We start from the raw sequence: 21,302 nt of genomic DNA on the forward strand, positions 1-21,302 counted from the left end.
CTATTATTACTTAGCCTGTTAGCTAATTAGCTGCACAGTTAGCTGATAGTTTACTGCTAACAGTGTAATCTTGTGGCTCCAAGTCAGAATGTTTTGGTCAAATGTATCCTACAAAAATTATGTTCATCTTGTTACTGGTTTTTGTTTTTGTGTTTTTTGCGCCTTTTCACGCCGTTCCTGTTGTTGTACAAGCTATTGCTATTAGCATCAGTGTATCAGCCAAGCCAAAAAACAGTTAAATGAGCTCACAGACATGGAGTTAATTGTGCATGCAACAAAATAACAGTATTGTTAGTGTAGATTATATGATTTAACCTCACACTGTGCCATTGTATTTAGTGTGTGTTCCATGTAATGTTACAGAGACAGTCACATGTGCCCAGCAGGACACAAATGAGTCAACCCCGCAATATGAAAAGCGATGCCTGGAGCAGCATAATTAATCCACACCCGTCTTCTGGATGACCTGGCAGAAGAGAAAAGGCGAAAATTTGGGATTCCAAAAGAGGGATTTACAGCAGATGTTAGACTGGATACTACTATGTATCTGAGCCAGAAGTTAGAAATCTTCATTTGTGCACGTTTGTATTGTGTAATAAACACAGTAATGTCAACAAAATGAGTTTGTATTGTTTACTCCTGCATTCCACAGTGGCAGGAATTGAACTTTAATGAAAAGATGCATTATGTGCCATTAATCTAGAGCTGCTAAACTGGGTGGAACTAACCTTTATGTTAAGTGGTAAAGGGGTTGTTTCACATGTTCCATGAATGTAAACAGTCATATCGGATCATATGCATTATATGTCGTCTTTGTTTAGGATTTTAATATTCATGTATGCTGTCTTGAGAAACCATTGGTGAAGGACCTTTTCACTCTTAATTTGTACAGTGTGTGACTGGTCCCAGACATGGACATAGAGTGCTGTGAAAAAGGATTTGACCCCTTGTCAAATTCTCCGTTTTTTTTGTTTGTTTGTTTTTTTGCATAATTTCGCCACTTGAATTTTTTTCTCATCAAACAAATGTAAATATCAGACAAAGATAACCCAAGTGTGGCACTGTGGCCCAATGCAGGAGAGTTGAGAAAACTGGACAGAAATTGCACACCAACCCGTACTATTTGGTAACACAGATTTGTTGCACTGAGAGGACAAGATATTGACTTCCCAATACATCAGGTTTATTTATATAAAAAGTATTTATAAGTGAAACAAGATACTGACAGTTGTTGCATACCTGAGTGGCCAACATTAACCAATATTGGCAATGACAAAGAAAATAAATTACACAGGGCTTGGACTTAATTTGGCGGACAGACTCACTATGAACCATATCATCATGTGCCACGCCATATTGTGTATAATGCAAATTTTTTTACCCCCAAAAATTGTCAAAAGTCAATAGTGTGCATTATACATGATTTGGTGGGAAAGGGGGAAATGAAAAAAACGTTCACATTTTATAAATGTATGCCGCCATCTAGAGGTTATGAGAAAGATGTATACTTTCATTCCAATATGACACCGCCAGCTAGAGGTTATGAAAAAGGTGTAGCCTACACTTTCATTCCAATATGACGGGTACATATGACTGCATATATGTAAAGTTGTGCTCATAAATTTACATACCCTGGCAGAATTTGTGAAATATTGTTTTTTTTCTTGTGTTTTGTTTTTTAAATTCGACTGATGACTGAACAACAACCATCATTCATTTCTTTATGGTTATGTTTTGTTTAATGATAATCCTTTTCTGAAATGATTGACAGATTACTTTTAATCCCATTAAAATAAAATAAAATGTGTTTCGCCAGCCCTTTATTTTTTCTTTAAAGCATTGTACCCATCTTACAAATTCTGCCTGGGTAATCAAACATATGAGCACAACTGTGTGTTTTTCTCATTTACTTAATAAAAGTAGGGCTGTAAATTTCAAAATAAGAGCAAGTAAATAAAAAAAGTATTACGTGTTCAAATAAAGTGCTTAACTTCAGAATAATTCTTTGAAAAAAACTAACTAAATACAGATAATCATGTTTTGATCATATGGGTAGAAGCAAAATCATGCATTGTAAAAATGCATTATACATAGGTTTTCCAGAATTTTGAGGTCAACTTTGGGGGTGCATATTATACATGGGTGCGCATTATACACGAGAAATTTCGGTACATTTTCTGCATTCCCTGGTATGTTTTATGCATATCACATGAATAACATAGCTTAATGTCAAACACTAACTCAGTCCTTGCAGCCTATGCAATAACAATTCTCAACAATTACAAGTTTTTATTAGAAGTATTTGACAGCCTACATTTCGTCACAGTCTTTCACACAGTCTACATTTATCAGATATATTCACAAAGATCTTTAAACCAATTTAAGATGGCAGTTATTATGTTTGCAAGCAAAACGATAAAAAAATTTAAAAAATAAAATAAAAATCGAGGTCCAGTGCCTTTGGTCGCTTGGTCTCAATTCTCAGCACGGCCAATGTGATACTGTGATGTCAGACTTCCATGTTTTCGTAGAAAATATATTGAAACCAATATTAGATCAAAGATATCATAAACAGCATGGCAATATTAACTGTTACCGACAGTACTACCAAATACTTCGGTACAGGCTTTCAAATCAAAAGACAGAACCACAACACTTGACGAGATAAAGAAAAAGATAAATAAAAGATAAAAGATTAAAAAAAAGGTTGAGTTGAGAGAGAGGATCAATCAGTCTCCTCATGTTATTTTGTCTTGTCAATTCTTTCCTTTGTCTACGTTTTGTTTTAATAATAGAGCCTTTGGATATTGTTTAATTTGTCATGGAATGAGAATTTTGATGCACTTTTTTAACCTCTCTCTGGCAAACTCCATGATGGTGGGGGAAATACAGTACACCGTCTTGCAAACTAAATGCCGCTCATTATAAGAAAAAGCGTCACGCTTATGAGGAAAACGCTCAACGTTGCTAAAATTCAAACCATTGGGGAGATCATTCTAATATTTTTAGAGGTTGAAGTGGGAAGAGGTAGAACTGTCTGCATTACTTTTGGTGAAGCTTGATTGCAGTTTTCTGACATTAAGCAACAAAATAGCCTGAGCGTCACTCTAGACGCTCCATATATGGAGAGGAAAATGCTTCGTCCCAAAAAATCCAAAATATTGAAGTGATCTAATATTTTCAGAGGTTGGAGTGTGAATAGGTGGAGATGTCCACATAAATGTTGGTGAAGATTGATCCCAGTTATCTTACATTAAGCGACGTTAAGATTTTTTATTCTTAAAAAGAGACTGGTCCCTCCCCAGAAGGATGCAACTGTTTGTTGTTGTTTTTTTCTTTAATAGGGGGTAAGGGTCGGAATGAATTTTAAACTGGTGATTAAAACATACGAACTATGGAAACAATATCACAAACATTCATAATCATAATTTTAATTGAGTAATTTATTATTGATCGATTCAGTGACGATAGTAGCGTTTCAAGGCATTTGGTGGGGGTGGCCGCTGCCGCGAGTGCATAGAGGAGACGAGGCACAAACTGCGGCTTCAACAGCTACAGGTGAACAGAGAGTAGGGCTCACTTAACATAAGGCTAATCTTGTTTAAACCATTTGTTACAAAAAGAAGGCCTACACAAGCGAAGGCAAGCGCAACGCGCAGCCCAACTCCAAGTCACTGTCTTCCTGGTGAAGGCAGTGAGCACACGTCACTCAAAGGTCTCCACCATTGCAGCACATACAGTAAGGTTCACAGCAGAAAGCCCTGTAAAGCGGTAAAATGACACCGGCTGTTATACCCCGAAGCACTGTAAACATATTCCCTGATACCAGTCACAAGCCTACCTTACAAATAAGACGCCACTCGATGCAAACAAACAGTACGCCAGACAGAGCCCCTGTCAGATAAACGCCAGGAAATGAATGATGTGCAAGCGTGCCAAAACATGCTTAATCAAGTTATTTCACATCTCTGTGGAGATATTTTGTCTCCTTCTTCTTTGCAGGATTATTTTAATTTACCAAGACGGGAGGTTTTTTGAGCATGAACAGGCTTTTTATGGCCATGACACAATCGGATTCAAGTCTGGAATTTGACTAAGCCACTCCAAAACCTTCATTTTGTTTTTAAGCAATTCAGAAGTTGACTTTCTGGTGTGTTTTGGATCATTGTCCTCCTGCAGAATCCAAGAGCACTTCAGCTTCAGGTCACAAATTGAGGGCCAAACAGTCTCCTTCAGGATTTTATGGTAAAGAGCAGAATTCATGGTTCCATAAATCACAAGTCATCCAGATCCTGAAGACGCAAATCATCCCCAAACCATTACACTACCACCAACATGTTTGACTGTTGGTATGATGTTCTTTTTCTTGAAATGCTATGTTACGTTTACGCCAGATGTAACGAGACACACACACCTTCCATTTTGTCACACAGATTCTATTTAAGTCATTTCTTGATTGAACAGGTCTGTAAGGTAATAAGCCTTGTGTTTGGTCTGTGAAAATGAACTCAGCTTTCCAAAAAGCCACAGTTAATTCATGATTTAACAAGGGGCCAATTACTTTTTCACACAGGCCCGAGTAGCTTTGAATTTTGTTTTTCCTAAATGAATAAAATCTCCATTCAAAAACTACATTTTAAATTTACTTAAGTTATCTTTGTGTTTACAATAGTTTTATGATCTTAAACATTAACGCGGGGAAACTATGCAAAGAAAATAATAATTTGAGAAGGAACCAAATACTTTTTCACAGCACTGTACATTAGACCTTGTCCTCTTTTATGGTCTTTGTGTGTCAAATCTTTGACAATGTGATTTCTGATCATACGCCTATACTCTTTGAAGTGGGTTTCTCCTGTGCTGCAGTTAAATCTGACGTGCCTTAGAATTTTTAACACTCTCACTGCAGTTCACCTCTCTGCAGCCTTTGATCAGTTCTGTGTCCCCTCCCCTGTCCCTTAATTTCTGTAAACGCTGATGATCTTAGCTCTTGGTTTCACTTCTCTTGCCAATCCTGGACTGGCCTCCATCAAAAACTGTGCAGCCCAAAACAAAACTTGGTTTAATGAGAGTACTCGCACAACTTGACAGGAGTGCCACAAAGCTAAACACAGGTGGGAGAAGGTCACTGCATATTCCTTACCAAATTCCAAAAGACTGTTGCTGTCACAACCATAGCACTGGTATGGAGGCCAAGAAAGAACACCTGTCAAACTTTGTTGTGTCGAATAGTCACAACCCACAAGTGTTATTCAAAACCAGTGTCTGTTCATAACTACCCTCAGCCTGTTTACACAGTCATCCCCTGAAAAGTGCAATAGCTTCCTGTACTTTTTAATTGATATGGTGGCTACAGCTAAGTCTCGCACTTAAACCCATACAGTGGACCCCTCTGACCGTATTCCTGACCGCTCTGACCCGTTTCCATTTGGTGGTGTTTGATTCATTTGAGCCAGTGTCCTTGATGGTTTTAGAAGATGCAGTTAGCCAGATCAAGTCATCAGATTTTCTTATCATTGCCTCCTCATGTTTTAAGGTTTTCCCTTGTTCAGCATTCCTACAGATTTGAGATTTGAAAATTCCCTACTTTTTCCAAACCCGAATTTCCAGAATTCCATCCAGCCATCCATGTTCTCAGCTGCTTATCCTCACAAGGGTCGCAGGAGTCCTGGAGTCAATCCCAGCTATCATAGGGCAGGAGGTGGGGTACACGCTGAACTGGTTGCCAGCCAATCGCAGGGCACATATAAACAAACAACCATACGCACTCACGTTCACGGCTGGCAACCAGTTCAGGGTGTACCCTGCCTCCTGCCCGATGACAGCTGGGATAAGGCTCCAGCACGCCCACGACCCTAGTGAGGAGAAGCGGCTCAGAAAATGGATGGATGGATGGTATTACTTAGCTATGTTCCACCACAAATTACTAAAGAATGGAAAACGGTAGAAACTTTTTTTTTGATTGAAAGATGGAACTCTAATCTTTTTTTTTTTTTTGGTGGGTGTCATGTTTACATAGCCATAGAACACAACATTCTGTGTGCCTTGAAAGATCGGTCAAAATCCTCTCAAATGGCTGGTACTGAGGGGTGTTCTCCTTTGAAAAATGGCTGGGAATAAATGAGTTAACCAGGCTGGGCCACCAGAAGTGTTGTTGAATGAACTGGATGTTGTGGGTGATTCCGGGGTGACAGGTAAACTTAGAATTGTGGGCCCACTGGAGGACGTCAGAGCGCGTGGAATCGGGCACGAACAGCCGATTAGGAGGTCCGGTCTTGGGATCCGGTTGTGACGTCTGAGCCTCCTTAACCACCCGTACAATCTCCCACGTGGTCGCCCCAACAAAGCAGGAGGCAGGAAGGGAGGACATCAGGCTTCCCGTTACGGGAACCAGGGCGGAAGGAGAGGCTGAAATTAAATTGGCTGAGGAATAGTGCCCAAGAGCTTGACGGGGATTCAACAGTTTAGCAGAATGGAGGTAAGCAAGAGTTTTATGGTCGGTCGAGATGATAAAGGGAGTAACGATCCCCTACAGCCAATGCCTCCATTCATCTAAAGCCCAGACAATGGCTAACAGTTCCCGAATTCCAACGTCATAGTTGTATTCCGACAGAGAGAGGCGATGGGAAAAGAAGGCGCAGGGATGAAGTTTTTGGGGATTCAGGGTCCTTCTGGGAGAGAACAGCCCCTGCTCAAGTGTCAGAGGCGTCAACCTCCACAACAAATTGGAGGGAGGCGTCCGGGTATCTCAGGATGGGGACACTGGTGAATAGTTCATTGAGACGCTTGAAGGCTTGGGATGTAGCAGGAGTCCACTGGAAGGGAGAGCTGGTGGAGGTGAGGCTGGTGAGACGTATGGCCACTTTGCTATAATTACGGATGAATGTTCGGTAGAAATTGGCAAATCCCAGGAAACATTGCAGCTCTTTACAGGTGGAGGGAATGGGCCAATCAATGACTGCTTGAATCTTCACTGGGTTCGGTTGTAGTTGTCCCTTGGCAAGGATAAACAATGAAACGGTCATGTGGGAGGAAGCGCTGGCAGTGGTATCAGTTTTGCTCACCACAATGTCCTCCGTACGTGGAGAGCCTTGTTCTTTTGGCTTAATGGGTCAACTAACAATAATATGGTCCGCAATTGATGCATAACTGCTGGTCAAGGCGGCGCTGACGTTCCCGAGGGTCTAATCGTGTGAGTCAGCTGGGATAGGTGCCATCACGCCCGCAACCCTGGTGAGGATAAGTGGTACAGAAAATGGATGGATGGATGGTAATGGTCAAGAAATGTATGCAGTTTAAAGCGACTAGTAGTGCGATAATCTGGGACAACGTCGATTGTGCAAATGTTGCAGTTGTTATTCAGGCACATGAGTGGCCAGTATTGGTCAACAACAGATATGCAAATAGTGCAGCGTGGCGAGCCTACTTCAGTGAGTGCACGAGTAATGTATAATTGGCCCGACAGAAATGTGACAACAAACTCAAGACAAAGAAATTGGCAGCATGTTGGAATGGAATTGTAAGTTAAGTGTTTAAGAAGTTAATGACAAGAGGGAAGAAGCTGTTGGAATGTCTGCTTGTTTTAGTTTGCATTGTTCGGTAGTGCCTACCTGAGGGAAGGAGTTGGAAGAGGTGGTGACCAGGATGTGGAGGGTCAAAGAGGATTTTGCATGCTCTTGTCTTAGTTCTGGCAGCGTGCAAGTCCTCAAGGGTGGGTAGATGGGCGCCTACAATCTTTTCAGCAGTTATGATTTACGTTGCAGTCAGCGTTTGTCCTTTTTTGTAGCATCACCAAACCAGACTGTGATGGAAGAACCCAGGACTAATTCGATGATGTAAAACTGCCTCAACAGCTCCTGTGGCAGGCCATGCTTCCTCAGAAGCCACAGGAAGTACATCCTCAGCTGGGGCTTTTTGAGGATGGAGTTGATGTTGATCTCCCACTTCAGGTCCTGAGAGACCGTAATTCCCAGGAACATGAAGGTCGACACACGCTTGACACAGGGGCAATTGGACAGTATGAGGGTCAGCTGTGGCAAAGGATGCCTCCTGAAGTCCACGATAATTTCTACAGTCTTGAGCGTGTTCAGCTCTAGGTTGTGTCAGCCACACCACAGCTCCAGGTGCTCCAGTTCCTGTAGATACGTAGACTTGTCACCGTCTTTCATGAGGCTGATGACTGTGGTGTCGTCTGCAAACTTCAGGAGTTTGACAGCCGGGTGCATTGAGGTGCAGTCGTTTGTGTAGAGAGAGAAGAGCAGCGCAGAGAGGACACAACCTTGGGGTGCCCCAGTGCTGGTGGTGCGTATAGATGAGGTGGCCTCCCCCAGCATCACCTGCTGTGTCCTGCCCGTCAGGAAGCTGTAAATCCACTGGCAGATGGCAGGTGAGACGCTGAGCTGGAGAAACTTGGATGAAAGGAGTTCAGGGATGATGGTGTTGAACGCTGAGCTGAAGTCCACGAACAGGATCCTCGCGTAGGTCCCTGCACTGTCGAGGTGTTCTAGGATGAAGTGCAGTCCCATGTTGACTGCATCATCCGCAGCCTCGGTAGGCAAACTGCGGGGGGGTGCGTGGTTTATTGGAGTACTCGATGGAATAGTCGGTAGGATAATCGATTCTAAAAAAAATTCGATAGTGACAGCCCTAGTTCAGTTCGTATTTTTCATTTTTTTCTGCCAGGAAATGTCTCTGCATTTTAATTGTCTATTTGTTTTCTTCGCATTGATTTCATCCTTGTCATCTGGAAGTTGATTAAAATCTTACAGGGCTAACTCTTTGTGCTGTTTCTGTCTCTTCATTTTCCCCTTAATTTCTCAGCAGAATCCCACTCATTAAAGGTGCTGTAATCACCAAATAAAGTAAATGATTAAATCACTCATTATTGTTTAAATTCACTAATTTCTGCCTTCAGAGTGCTTCACATTAATTTATTAGAAAATCTGACTGTGTCAAGTTGTCATGTTTGCTCGTATAATCTAATGGCTATGGTTGCAGCGCATTAATTTGGAACAATGGATTGATTTTTGACAGGAATTACTTGAGACGTTTGAATCTGCTGATAATGTACACTGATGGAATTTACTGAGCCAATCAGAACCGAGTACTCACCAAGAGCATGGTCTAAAACTGTGTTCTCTGACAAAAACATTGTAGCTGCGCTTCCAAGTGCCTTAAAAAAAACAAATCACGGATCGATCGCTATATATTTTTTAGATATTCATAATTTTTAGTTTTAGAAAACAGAGTTGTTGTAACAGTCTTGGAAACATGAATATTTTTCCATACAATAGGTTCCATTTTCCATACTTTTCCAGACCTGGAAATTTATGAAATCAAATTCCATACTTTTCCATACTTGTGGAGGAACCCTAATAGCATCCTATAGAACAGACGGTTTTGGTTATTATTAATCGCAGTCTGTCATCTGGTGTTGTTCCCCAAAGTTTTAAACATTTGTCAAAATCTATCTATCTTAAAATAAATCTCCCACAAGTATGTATGCGAGCATTTGAGGTGGAAATGTGAAAGGATTTGTGTATATTTTATGAATGGATTTGAGGATGGTATGTGAATAGATTTGACATGTTCATGTGAGTGTGTTTGACCTGTATGTGTGCAAACATTTGAGGAGTGTATTTATATGAGTTGAAAAGTAAGTGGTTTCCAAATAAAATATGGCATTGACCAACAGCCATAAAGTACAATAGTAAGCCTAACTTGAGCAGTAGCGTTACATAGCATTATACTGTATAGTACATGCATATATATATTTAATGTATATATGTTGTATACTTGTTGATTATTGTGTTTCAATAACCCTTTTCCTCATTGATTTAAAATGGTTGCTTTTAATGTGTAGGTGCTGTAGGATATGACGTAATGGCCAATCAGAAGCTGTGTCGTGTATGCAGTAGGGCCAGGCTGGCTCGTCTATCAAGAGCGAGACGGCATTATTCGGACACGGATGCTGCCGAATAAATGTGCCTTTCAGGATAAAGCGCAGTGGATGTGTGTTTACTCCTGGACTCAAGGCAGAGTTTCAACACGCTGCGTTACAATCTGAAACGTATACGGTTCGTTGCAATAGTCGCGTTTAAGCTACCCTGCGCCGGTGTACCTAATGAGGGTGTCCAAAGGGAATGAAGGAATTTAATTGTCGTTGTGAAACTCGTGTCATAGATATGCACTCCAGACTACACACATCCATCCATCCATACATCCATTTTCTGAGCCGCTTCTCACTAGGGTCGCGGGCGTGCTGGAGCCTATCCCAGCTGTCATCGGGCAGGAGGCGGGGTACACCCTGAACTGGTTGCCAGCCAAACAGGGCACAAACAAGCACTCACATTCACACCTACGGGCAATTTAGAGTCTCCAATTAATGCATGTTTTTGGGATGTGGGAGGAAAAAATGTGCCCGGAGAAAACCCACACAAGCACAGGGAGAACATGCAAACTCCACACAGGTGGGGACGGGGATTGAACCCAGGTCCTCAGAACTGTGAGGCTGACGCTCTAACCAGTCGGCCACCGTGCCGCAGAATACACACAGTCAGAGTCAAATATTTGCATGACTTTTTTAAATATAGGCACATCTCAATAAATTAGAATATAGTTGAAAGGTTTTTCTTCAGTACTCATAGTGATTAAACACTGAAGTATTCCAGCCAAATTCCAGCCTAATTTCTACATTAAAAATCATTAATTCATTCATTCATTCACTATTTCGTTTGACGTTATATTTTAGTTTCTCAATATGGGGAATTTTTTTATTTGCTTTGTGCTGCAATCATCAAAATAATACATATTTTAAATATGAAATACTTCACACTGAGTGTGTGCAGTTTATCTCTAATTTCACTTTTTGAATTGAACTACCTAATAAAAGATTTACACTATTCACGTGTGAGCATGATTGACATGAACTCGTGAACGCATTTGAGTAGTGTTGATGAGAGCAAGACGCATGCGTATGAGAGCATTTGAGTAGTGTTTGTTAGAGCAAGTTGCCTGTGTATGAGAGCATTTGACTAGTGTAAATGAGAGCACTTGACTAGTGTCAATGAGAGCATTTGAGTAGTGCACATGAGAGCATTTGAGTAGTGTAAATGAGAGCATTTGACTAGTGTTTATGAGAGCAAGATGCGTGTGTATGAGAGCATAAGAGTCGTGTCAATGAGAGCATTTGAGTAGTGTCAATGAGAGCATTTGACAAGTGTCAATGAGAGCATTTGAGTAGTGCAAATGAAAGCATTTGAGTAGTGCAAATGAAAGCATTTGACTAGTGTCAATGAGAGCATTTGAGTAGTGTTGATGAGAGCAAGACGCGTGTGTATGAGAGCATTTGAGTCGTGTCAATGAGAGCATTTGAGTAGTGTAATTGAGAGCATTTGAATAGTGCAAATGAAAGCATTTGAGTAGTGTAAATGAGAGCATTTGACTGTCAATGAGAGCGTTTGAGTAGTGTAAATGAGAGCATTTGAGTAGAGTAAATTAGAGCATTTGTCTAGTGTAAATGAGAGCATTTGAGTAGTGTAAATGAGAGCATTTGACTCGTGTAAATGAGCATTTGAGTCGTGTAAATTAGAGCATTTGAGTGAGTAGTCAATGAGAGCATTTGAGTAGTGTAGAGTAGTGTGAGCAAGACTCGTATGTATGAGAGTGTTTGAGTAGTCCTTATGAGAGCCTTTCAGTAGTTTGTGTGTGTGTGAAAGCATTTGAATAGTAAGTGTGAGAGCTAATCCTGAACAATGTCCCTAACAGCCCCCTCATACTATGCTGCTGTCTCTCATCCACTCCGCTGTGCGCCTGGCTCCTCCTCGTCGTCGTGCGCACGCACGCACACACACACACACGCACTTCTCTCCGATCATTCACATGCTGCATGTTCAGCTGCATGTTTTAGCGAGTATTTCAGCTTTTCTTTGTTGTCCAATTAGCATATTTGCGTACTAAACAAAGATATATGTAAGTGTCAGCACCCATGTCCGCCATTACACAATGCAGCATTTTGAAGTTGCGTATACTGGACATATGTTCCCCTCTTTGCCCCCAGCTACCATCCATCTCCTTCTGAAAACGTGTGTTGACTTGATATATCTTTATATATCAACTGCAGCCTCCACTTACTTTGTTAAAAGTCGTCTTACTGGCTGTCTTAACAATAAGTTACATAAGTTAACTCCATACTACGGATTTTTGTTACTTGTATGAATAATTTTGGAATGGGTGCCTTTTTTTACTTGAGCACTTGTCCCCAAAAATGTCTGTGCATGTGCCTGATAAGCATTATAAAGAGCACATCACAGACCATCATACCTACACTCATACTGATATGTATTGTCCGATATGCGAGTAATCAGATTCATCACGCTTGAATTTTGATTAATCATATGTAATCACAGTTAATTACTTGCTTGCAGAATTTAAAGTAACTTTAAAAAAGACTCCAATACTTTGACACAAATGCAATTTTGCCAAAATATCTTACAAGAACATGTTTTACTTGAATGCGTGCAATTTATTTGCTCAGAACTTGGTAACAGCCTGCCCTGCGATTGACTGGCAACTCGTCCAAACAAAGTCAGCTGGGATAGGCTCCTCCCTTTGTCCCTGAACAGGATAAGCAGTGTAGAACATGGATGGATGGATTGGTAAGAGACTAATAAGAACTAAGTTGACATTTTGAACAATTCTCCAATGATATTGCAAATAAAGTGCTAATGAACACCAATAGATAATATAATAAACACATCCATAAACATAACATAGTGCACTTATAGTGCGCTCACAAATGTACTACATCATTAAAAATTGTGAATATTTTCATGAGGGCGGTATGATAGCGCGACGTCCATAAGTGCAGGTCGATTGGCATTTACCAGAAAACACCAAGATTGGCAGATTCGCCACTGGTGCCCTGTGCTCTTCACGGATGAGAGCAGGTTCACACTGAGCACGTGTGACAGGCGTGACTGAGTCTGGAGACGCCATGGGGAACGTTCTGCTGCCTGCAGCATCCTCCGGCACGACCGGTTTGGCGGTGGGTCAGTAATGGTGTGGGGAGGCATTTCTTTGGAAGACCGCACAGCCCTCCATGTTGTAGCCAGAGGACCCCTGACTGCCATTAGGTACCAGGATAAGATCCTCAGACCCATTGTGAGACCATATGCTGGTGCATTAGGCCCTGGGTTCCTTCTTATTCATGACAATGCCAGGCCTCGTGGCTGGAGTGTGTCAGCAGTTCCTGCATGATGAATCATATATTGGTTTGGATAAAAGTGTAATTAATTTTACAAGGGAGGGTCAGAGAGTAAATGCCTGAGTTCACTCAAAAATAACGTTAAAATGTTACAATCAAAGCTATCTTTGTTTTGTATAGGGCACCACGTCTCCTTCCATTTGTAGTTCTGTAGGGAAAAGGGTGAAAAACCTCTATCAATCTCTGTTCTCTAGAAGGCTCGCTACATTCAATAGGATATTAGTTCTCGAATTCAGCGGTCAAATGTTGCACTCATGCACAGTACACAAGTTTAATTTAGAGAAAATTTAATGAAAACTACAGAGAATTTTCGGAAACCGATGCAGGAGACTTTACGAAAATTACAGGTAAACATTCATAAAGAACGAGATACAGGATGAAAGACTGAACTCGTGAGGTGAGTGTGAAAGGAGATGATGGGTGTTGAGCGATGATAAAGATGGGAATCTTTGTGATCGTTGGTTTAATCCCATTTTTATGCACTAATTTGGACTTGGTAAACAGCAAGGTGTACTCACTTTAGGCAGATCAAGCTAGTCGAGTGGATCTGTTCTTCCGACGTATGACGATGCGCAAAAAGCAAAAACAAGAGGGATGACAAAAAGAAAGTTGTTATTCACGCGGTTGCGCTTGTAATTTTCCTGCCATTTGGCCTTGTTGGGGCACTCAGGTTTTCTCCGGGCACTCAGGTTTCCTCCCACATCCCAAAAACATGCATGGTAGGTTGATTGAGGATTCTAAATTGCCCTTAGGTGTGAATATGTGTGCGAATGGTTGTTTGTTTATATGTGCCCTGCTGGCTGGCGACCAGTTCAGGTTGTACCCCACCTCTTGCCCAAAGATGGCTGAGATAGGCTCCAGCACGTACGCGACCCTTGTGAGGATAATGCGGTACGGAAAATGGATGGACTTGTTGGTGGCCGCGCCCCTGCGTTAGACTGCGGGCTAGAGTTGAGCCAAGGTACTAGGAAAAAACAAGAAAGCGAAAACAAGAGTAAGCGCTAGATCAGGAGAAGAGTTGCTGCTTTTGATCTTTTTGGGAGTGGAGTTGACAAAAAAGCAGCTCGGGAGAATAGACCACACTCTTGAATTTCACCCTCAGTTTATCTGTGGGCTAAAACCCAGTATATATCAAAAATAAAAATAATTCCCACCTTTTGCATTGTCTCACACATAATGGTTAACATATGCAATGATTGTTTCAACCTTTGTTTGGTGGCGAAGAGTGCTGGATATTCATTATGTAACTTTTCGTATCATCTGAGATAAAACAATTATATCATTCTTTTCAAAGAGATCTGTATAAGACGAAACAGTCATTAAGGACATTGATTACACGATATACACTTAAAACATTCATGCAGGCTTAGTATGTTTGAAAGCAGGAATTTTACACACTAAATGTTGCAGTCATTAGAATTCAGCTTGCAGTGCCTCTTTAAGTGCCAGTGGGCGTAGCACATGCTCCACCAATGATCCAAGGGACTCTCTTGGATCAGGTTTGTGAGAGGTCCTATTGTAGGTAAAAAATGTCAACAAAGGGCCTCTTCTAACTCATCTGGCGAGTACATGGGGAGGCCGGTTTACTAATAAATCCAGTGAGGCCAGTTTAACTAATAAATCCATTGTCTTCAATTATTCCGAACTGCTACATCTGTTCATGAGGCCCCCCAGATTTTCAGTCATTTGGCTGTCCACACTGAAAGGTCTTTGTTATCGTGAAGTCCCCTGATGGCAGTGAGGGGATCTTCATCTAATTTTACGGGTCCACTTGAGTTAGAACAAATGATAGGTGGTTTACAGGCCTGGTCTGCTTGGCTGAGAGTTCACTGGTAGGAATGCAAAGGTCATCGGTTCTTGGTGTAACATACGTTCAATATGAATCTGGTAGGGAGTATTGTTACAAAGCATTGATACTATGGACTGGCCTGCCCATTCTCCAGACCTGAATCTAATCGAGCACATCTGGGACATCATGTCTTGTTCCATCCACCTACGCCATGTTGCACTACAGACTGTCCAGGAGCTGACTGATGATTTAATCCAGATCTGGGAGGAGATCCTTCAGGAGAACATCCGCCGTCTCATCAGGAGCCTGCCCAGGCTTTGTAGGGAGATCATACAGCCACGTGGAGGCCACACACTCTACTGAGCCTCATTTTGACTTGTCTTGAGGAATTTCCACTTAAGTTGGATCAGCCTGTGATGTGATGATCCACTTTTATTTTGCGTATGATACCAAAGCCAGACCTCAATTGGATAATAATTTTGATTTACATTTATAATTTATGTTACTTTGTTCTTAACGGATTCCATTATGTAATGAAATAAGACTTTCAACTGGAAAATTACATTCATTGAGATCAAGGATGTGTGATTAGAGTGTTCCCTTTATTTACACAATAGGAGAAAAGTCATATACAGTGGGTACTGGTATTCAGAGCCTCTTAAAGTTTTCACTGTTATATTGCAGCCATTTGCTAAAATATGTTATTTTTTCCTCATTAATGTACACACAGAACCCCATATTGACAGAAAATAAACCTTAATTGTTGAAAGTTTTGCAAAAGAAAATTTATAAAAGAAAAACTGAAATATCACACACCCTTTTCTGTGACACTCATATTTAACTCGGGTGCTGTCCATTTCTTCTGATCGTCCTTGATATGGTTTTACACCTTTATTCGAGTCCAGCTGTGTTTGATGATACTGACTGGACTTAATTAGGAAAGCCACACACCTATCTATATAAGACCTGACAGCTCACAGTGCATGTGACAGCAAATGAGAAACATACAGTCAAAGGAACTGCTGGAAGAGCTCAGAGACAGAATTCTGGAAAGGCACAGATCTGGCCAAGGTTACAAAAACATTTCTTCTGCACTTAAATTTCCTAAGAGCACTGTGGCCTCCATAATCCTTAAATGGAAGACATTTGGGACGACCAGGACCTTTCAGAGAGCTGGCCGTCCGGCCAAACTGAGCAATAGGGGAAGAAAAGCCTTGGTGAGAGAGGTACAGAAGAACCCAAAGATCACTGTGGTTGAGCTCCAGAGATGCAGTCGGGAGATGGGAGAAAGTTCTAGAAAGTCAACCATCACTGCAGCCCTCCACCAGTCGGGGCTTTATGGCAAAGTGGCAACTGAAAAAAAACACCTGAAGGACTCCGAGATGGTGAGAAATAAGATTCTCTGGTCTGATGAGACCAAGATAGAACGTTTTGACCTTAATTCTAAGCGGTATGTGTGGAGAAAACCAGGCACTGCTCATCACCTCTCCAATACAGTCCCAACAGTGATGCATGGTGGTGGCAGCATCATGCGATGGGGGTGTTATTCAGCTGCAGGGACAGGATGACTGGTTGCAATCCCAGGAAAGATGAATGTGGTCAAGTATAAGGATATCCTGGACGAAAACCTTCTCCAGAGTGCTCAGGACCTAAGACTGGGCTGAAGGGTCACCTTCCAACAAGAAAATGACCCTTAGCACACAGCTACAATAACGAAGGAGTGGCTTCAGAACAACTCTGTGACTGTTCTTGAAAGGCCCAGCCAGAGCCCTGACTTAAACCCAATTGAGCATCTCTGGAGAGACCTGAAAACTGTTGTCCACCAACGTTCACCATCCACCCTGACAGAACTGGAGAGGATCTGCGAGGAGGAATGGCAGAGGATCCCCAAATCCAGGTGTGAAAAACTTAATAATTCCCAAAAAGACTCATGGCTGTATTAGCTCAAAAGGGTGCTTCTACTAAATACTGAGCAAAGGGTCTGAACATGGCTGTGATATTTCAGTGTTTCTTTTTTAATAAATCTGAAAAAATCTCAACAATTAATTTTTTTCTGTCACTATGGGGTGCTGTGAGGGGAAAAAAATTAACATGAAATTTAATTTGGGACAGTTAAATCACTCGCATTAAAGGTGGGAAAAATATTACTTTAGAAATGATTCTTTTCTTTGAAACATTACCTTTTGAATGACAACAAATGAGAATAATTCAAATACTCACACTAGTCAAATAGATTTTTCAAAATACAATTCAGTGAGGTATGTTATTACTGGTTTCCTCCGGGCACTGCGGTTTCTTCCCACATCCCAAAAACATGCATGGTAGGTTAATTGAAGACTATATTGCCCGTAGGTGTGAATGTGAGTGCGAATGGTTGTTTGTTTATATGTGCCCTGCGATTGGCTGGCAACCAGTTCTGGGATTGTGGGGATAAGCGGCTCAGATATTGGATGGATGTCATTACTGTCATTGATCAAATTATATGAAACTGACACAAAATGACTTAAATTCAATTGTGCTCATACGTTTACATAGCATGGGAGAATTTGTGAAATATTGGATTTTTTTGGGATAATATGACTGATAGGACTGACTGAAAGGGATAGTGGTGAGGTTACACCATTTGGTAATATGCATGTGTGTGTGCATGTGTGATTTTTAAAACATAACAACAACTGAAATCACTCAAATTGCCCTCAATAAAAGTAATAATATTAAGAATAAGTTTCCATCCATTTTCTGAGCCGCTTCTCCTCACTAGGGTCGCGGGCATGCTGGAGCCTATCCCAGCTGTCATCGGGCAGGAGGCGGGGTACACCCTGAACTGGTTGCCAGCCAATCGCAGGGCACATAGAAACAAACAACCATTCGCACTCACAGTCATGCCTACGGGCAATTTAGAGTCTCCAATGAATGCATGTTTTTGGGATGTGGGAGGAAACCGGAGTGCCCGGAGAAAACCCACGCAGGCACGGGGAGAACATGCAAACTCCACACAGACGGGACCGGGGATTGAACCCCGCTCCTCAGAACTGTGAGGCTGACGCTCTAACCAGTTGGCCACCGTGCCGCCCAGAATAAGTTTCCATACAAGCAAATTGTTTGGTTGTAATTATTATCTGTCTTTATATATAGTAGTCAGTGAGTTTCTAAGCTCTTGAGACCCCCCTGCACATTGCATCCAAAGCTGCAGTGACTTTGCTGGATACCAAGCTGTGGGGAAAGCAAAAGAACAGTAAAGGAGCCACAGCTAGTTGAACTTTAAAATCCAGAAAGGATATAAAAAGATATCTTAAGATTTAAAAATGTCAATCGGTAGTGTTCAAACTCTGATAAAGAAGTGGAAAGATAGTGGTTCTCTTTATAACAAGTCACAGTCGGGTAGAGCAAAAAGCCAGAACTGCCATGCAAAATTTGTTCGGCATGTAAAGAGCCATCACTACTGTGAAACATGGAGGTGGATTTCGGATATTTACCATGTGTGTGAACTACAGCAGCACAGGGAATTTCATCAAAGTTTATGACAAGATGAATGCAGCATGTTATCACAAATTATTGGAGGACAATTAGCATGAATCACCCCGGAACATGGGACACACCTCGAATTTCCAACATGGCAATGATCCAAAACACAAGGCCAAGACAACCCTTCAGTGGCAACACGAGAAAAAGTGAGGGTTCTGGAGTGGCCGTCACAGTGTCCTGACCCCAATTTCATTGACATTGATGGAGAGATCTCAAACGTGCAGTTAATTTAAGACAACCCAATAATTCATGGAACCAGGAGGCTTTTTGCCTGGAAGAATGGGCAGCTTTACTACCTGAGAAAATAAAGGGCCTCATCCGCTACTATCACACAAGCCATCATTGATGCTAAGAAAGGCAATCCACAGTATAAAGAAATAAAGGTATGCACATTTTGAACAAGGGAAATCTCATTATTTTCTTTATTGCCATTTTTTCACGATTATTCTACTCTGCAATGCCTTATAGTTGAATTTGAATCCCAATTAAGATCAAATAAATGTGTTTTTGCCTGCAGTTATTGATTTCTACATGCATGGTATTTCGGTCTATCAAAATTTAAAACTTCAGATAAAGATTTCGTACTGACAGACTTTTTGTTAGAAATAATATAAACTAAACATTTGAACTGTTTTGATACATCATATGGCAAAGCTGCTCAGATAATTTCTTGACAATCTTGAGTGAACCTGGCACACCATAGCCAACCTTTCAGATTGCTGATCAAGTTTGAGAAATGGTCTTGACCAAGAACACCACAAATGTTGTCAAGGTTGATGATTGAACTTCATTGAATTCAAGAAAAAATACTTATTTCCAAGCCACGAATAACTCTGCTACACTTTTTGAAATAGTTAGAAATTTTATAAAAGTGTGAAAAATGTATTAAACATGAAAAATTATTTCATAAAAAACCACAAGCTCTATATTTCTTATACAGTCCCTTTAGAGGGCCAGTATTTTCTTATAGTGTGAACGTGCCAGACATACTATTCTCTCCGAGATCCAACAGATACTGTATGTACCCTTTGTTAAGGGTATCATCCTTGGAAGCTTTAAAAAGGGGCATTGTGGAATGATGATAAATGATGGAGACAAATGGAATTTTGAGACAAAGCGGAGAGGGATCTAGTCTTTGAAGGAACATTTAGCAACTGACAAGGGTCTATTATGTCATTTCACCACATCTCTGTATGAATCACGTGAATGTAGCCACTACCTTTGTGTTAAGAATTATCATCTCATAATGTAAAACATCTAATCTTCATTGTCATATGTTTCAGAAAACTTTGTGTACAGAAGTCCAGATGAGGATGACCTCAACAGAAATGGTACCCCAGTTTCAGAGGCACCAGATGGTTCATATAGCAGTGAGGAGATCAGTTCAGCACTGCACTTTAGTGAGGACAGAGACGTCAACCAGCAGAGCCTCCAGGACCTGAACAAACAGACAAAGAGTCCCAGAAGAGGCTCTGCTGGCCAGATCACCAATGTGCAGCCCAATGGGGGCCAGGGCCCACAAGGAAAGCCTAAGAGAAAACGCTCAGGCTCAGACTCAAAGTCAGGGAAACCCCGCAGAGCTCGTACTGCCTTCACCTACGAGCAGTTGGTTGCACTGGAGAACAAGTTCAAGTCTACAAGGTACCTGTCTGTGTGTGAGCGGCTCAACCTGGCACTGTCGCTCTCGCTCACTGAGACACAGGTAAAGATCTGGTTCCAGAACCGCCGGACAAAGTGGAAGAAACAGAATCCTGGTGCAGACACTTCGGCTCCCACCGGTGCAGGAGGTGCAGTTGGTCCTGGAGGAGGAATAGGAGGTGCTCTAGGGAACCTTAGTCCACTCAGCCCATCACCTCCAATCGGTGGGCATCTAGGCATGCACACAGGCTATGCACCAGGCCACCATCACCCTTCTGCAGGCAGCCTGGTCCAGCTGCCTTTCCTCACTACCAGCCACGTTCTGTCCCCATTCATGTTGGGGGGACAGAGCTATGCTGCACCTGCCTTCTACAGCTCCCATGTGTAGACACAGAGATACACACATGCACACACTGAGCCAAGAGATTGACATATTTCAGCATATGAATACATTTATTCAACTCAGCTTGAGTTTTACATTTCTGTAACATTTGTTTTTTGACGGATCATTTTGACTGAATGTCAATCTCAATATAAAAGTGGAACTAATTCAAATGCTCCAGCTTCATATTCTGAATGCTGTTAAACTAAGGTAAGCAAATAGCTGATCTGTCCTTAAATCTGTTTGGAAACTGAATGTTATACGTATATGACCAAAGGGATTGCCCGATCTATTATAAGTACTGTGTAGCTTCAGCAGTGAGTGTTTTTGTTTGGCTATTTTGGCCATGAAGCCATGGGTGAACTGATACACGGCTCATATGGTAATGTCTTTGATAATAAACAGTGAATAATAACAAAAGCTGGTCAGTGTGTATGTCTAAAATTTCAAACATTCATTATTTAGAATATAGGTGACATATTATGGAAAATTAACTTTAAGTAAAGGGCGGCACTCTGAAGCAGTGGTTAGCATATCTGCCTCACAGTTCTGAGGACCGGGGTTCAAATCCCAGCCCTGTGTGGAGTTTGCATGTTCTCCCCGTGCCTGCGTGGGCTACTCCGGTTTCCTCCCACATCCCAAAAACATGCGTGGTAGGTTGAGTGAAGACTCTAAATTGCCCGTTGGTGTGAACGTGAGTGTGA

At 41.5% G+C, this 21,302-nt stretch overlaps 1 protein-coding gene across 1 annotated transcript in view; it reads left to right on the forward strand.

Annotated features, from left to right (window-relative positions):
- nkx1.2lb (NK1 transcription factor related 2-like,b) overlaps positions 1–20,604 on the forward strand; it is a 32,313-nt gene extending 11,709 nt beyond the window's left edge. Inside the window, exon 3 of the mRNA XM_061686396.1 lies at positions 19,862–20,604. Coding sequence (XP_061542380.1) covers positions 19,862–20,604 — 743 coding nt within the window. The remainder of the gene's footprint in view (positions 1–19,861) is intronic.
- The last annotated feature ends 698 nt before the right edge of the window (positions 20,605–21,302 follow it).

This window comes from Phycodurus eques, chromosome 9 (genome assembly GCF_024500275.1).
Source record: "Phycodurus eques isolate BA_2022a chromosome 9, UOR_Pequ_1.1, whole genome shotgun sequence".
Lineage (NCBI taxonomy): Eukaryota > Metazoa > Chordata > Actinopteri > Syngnathiformes > Syngnathidae > Phycodurus > Phycodurus eques.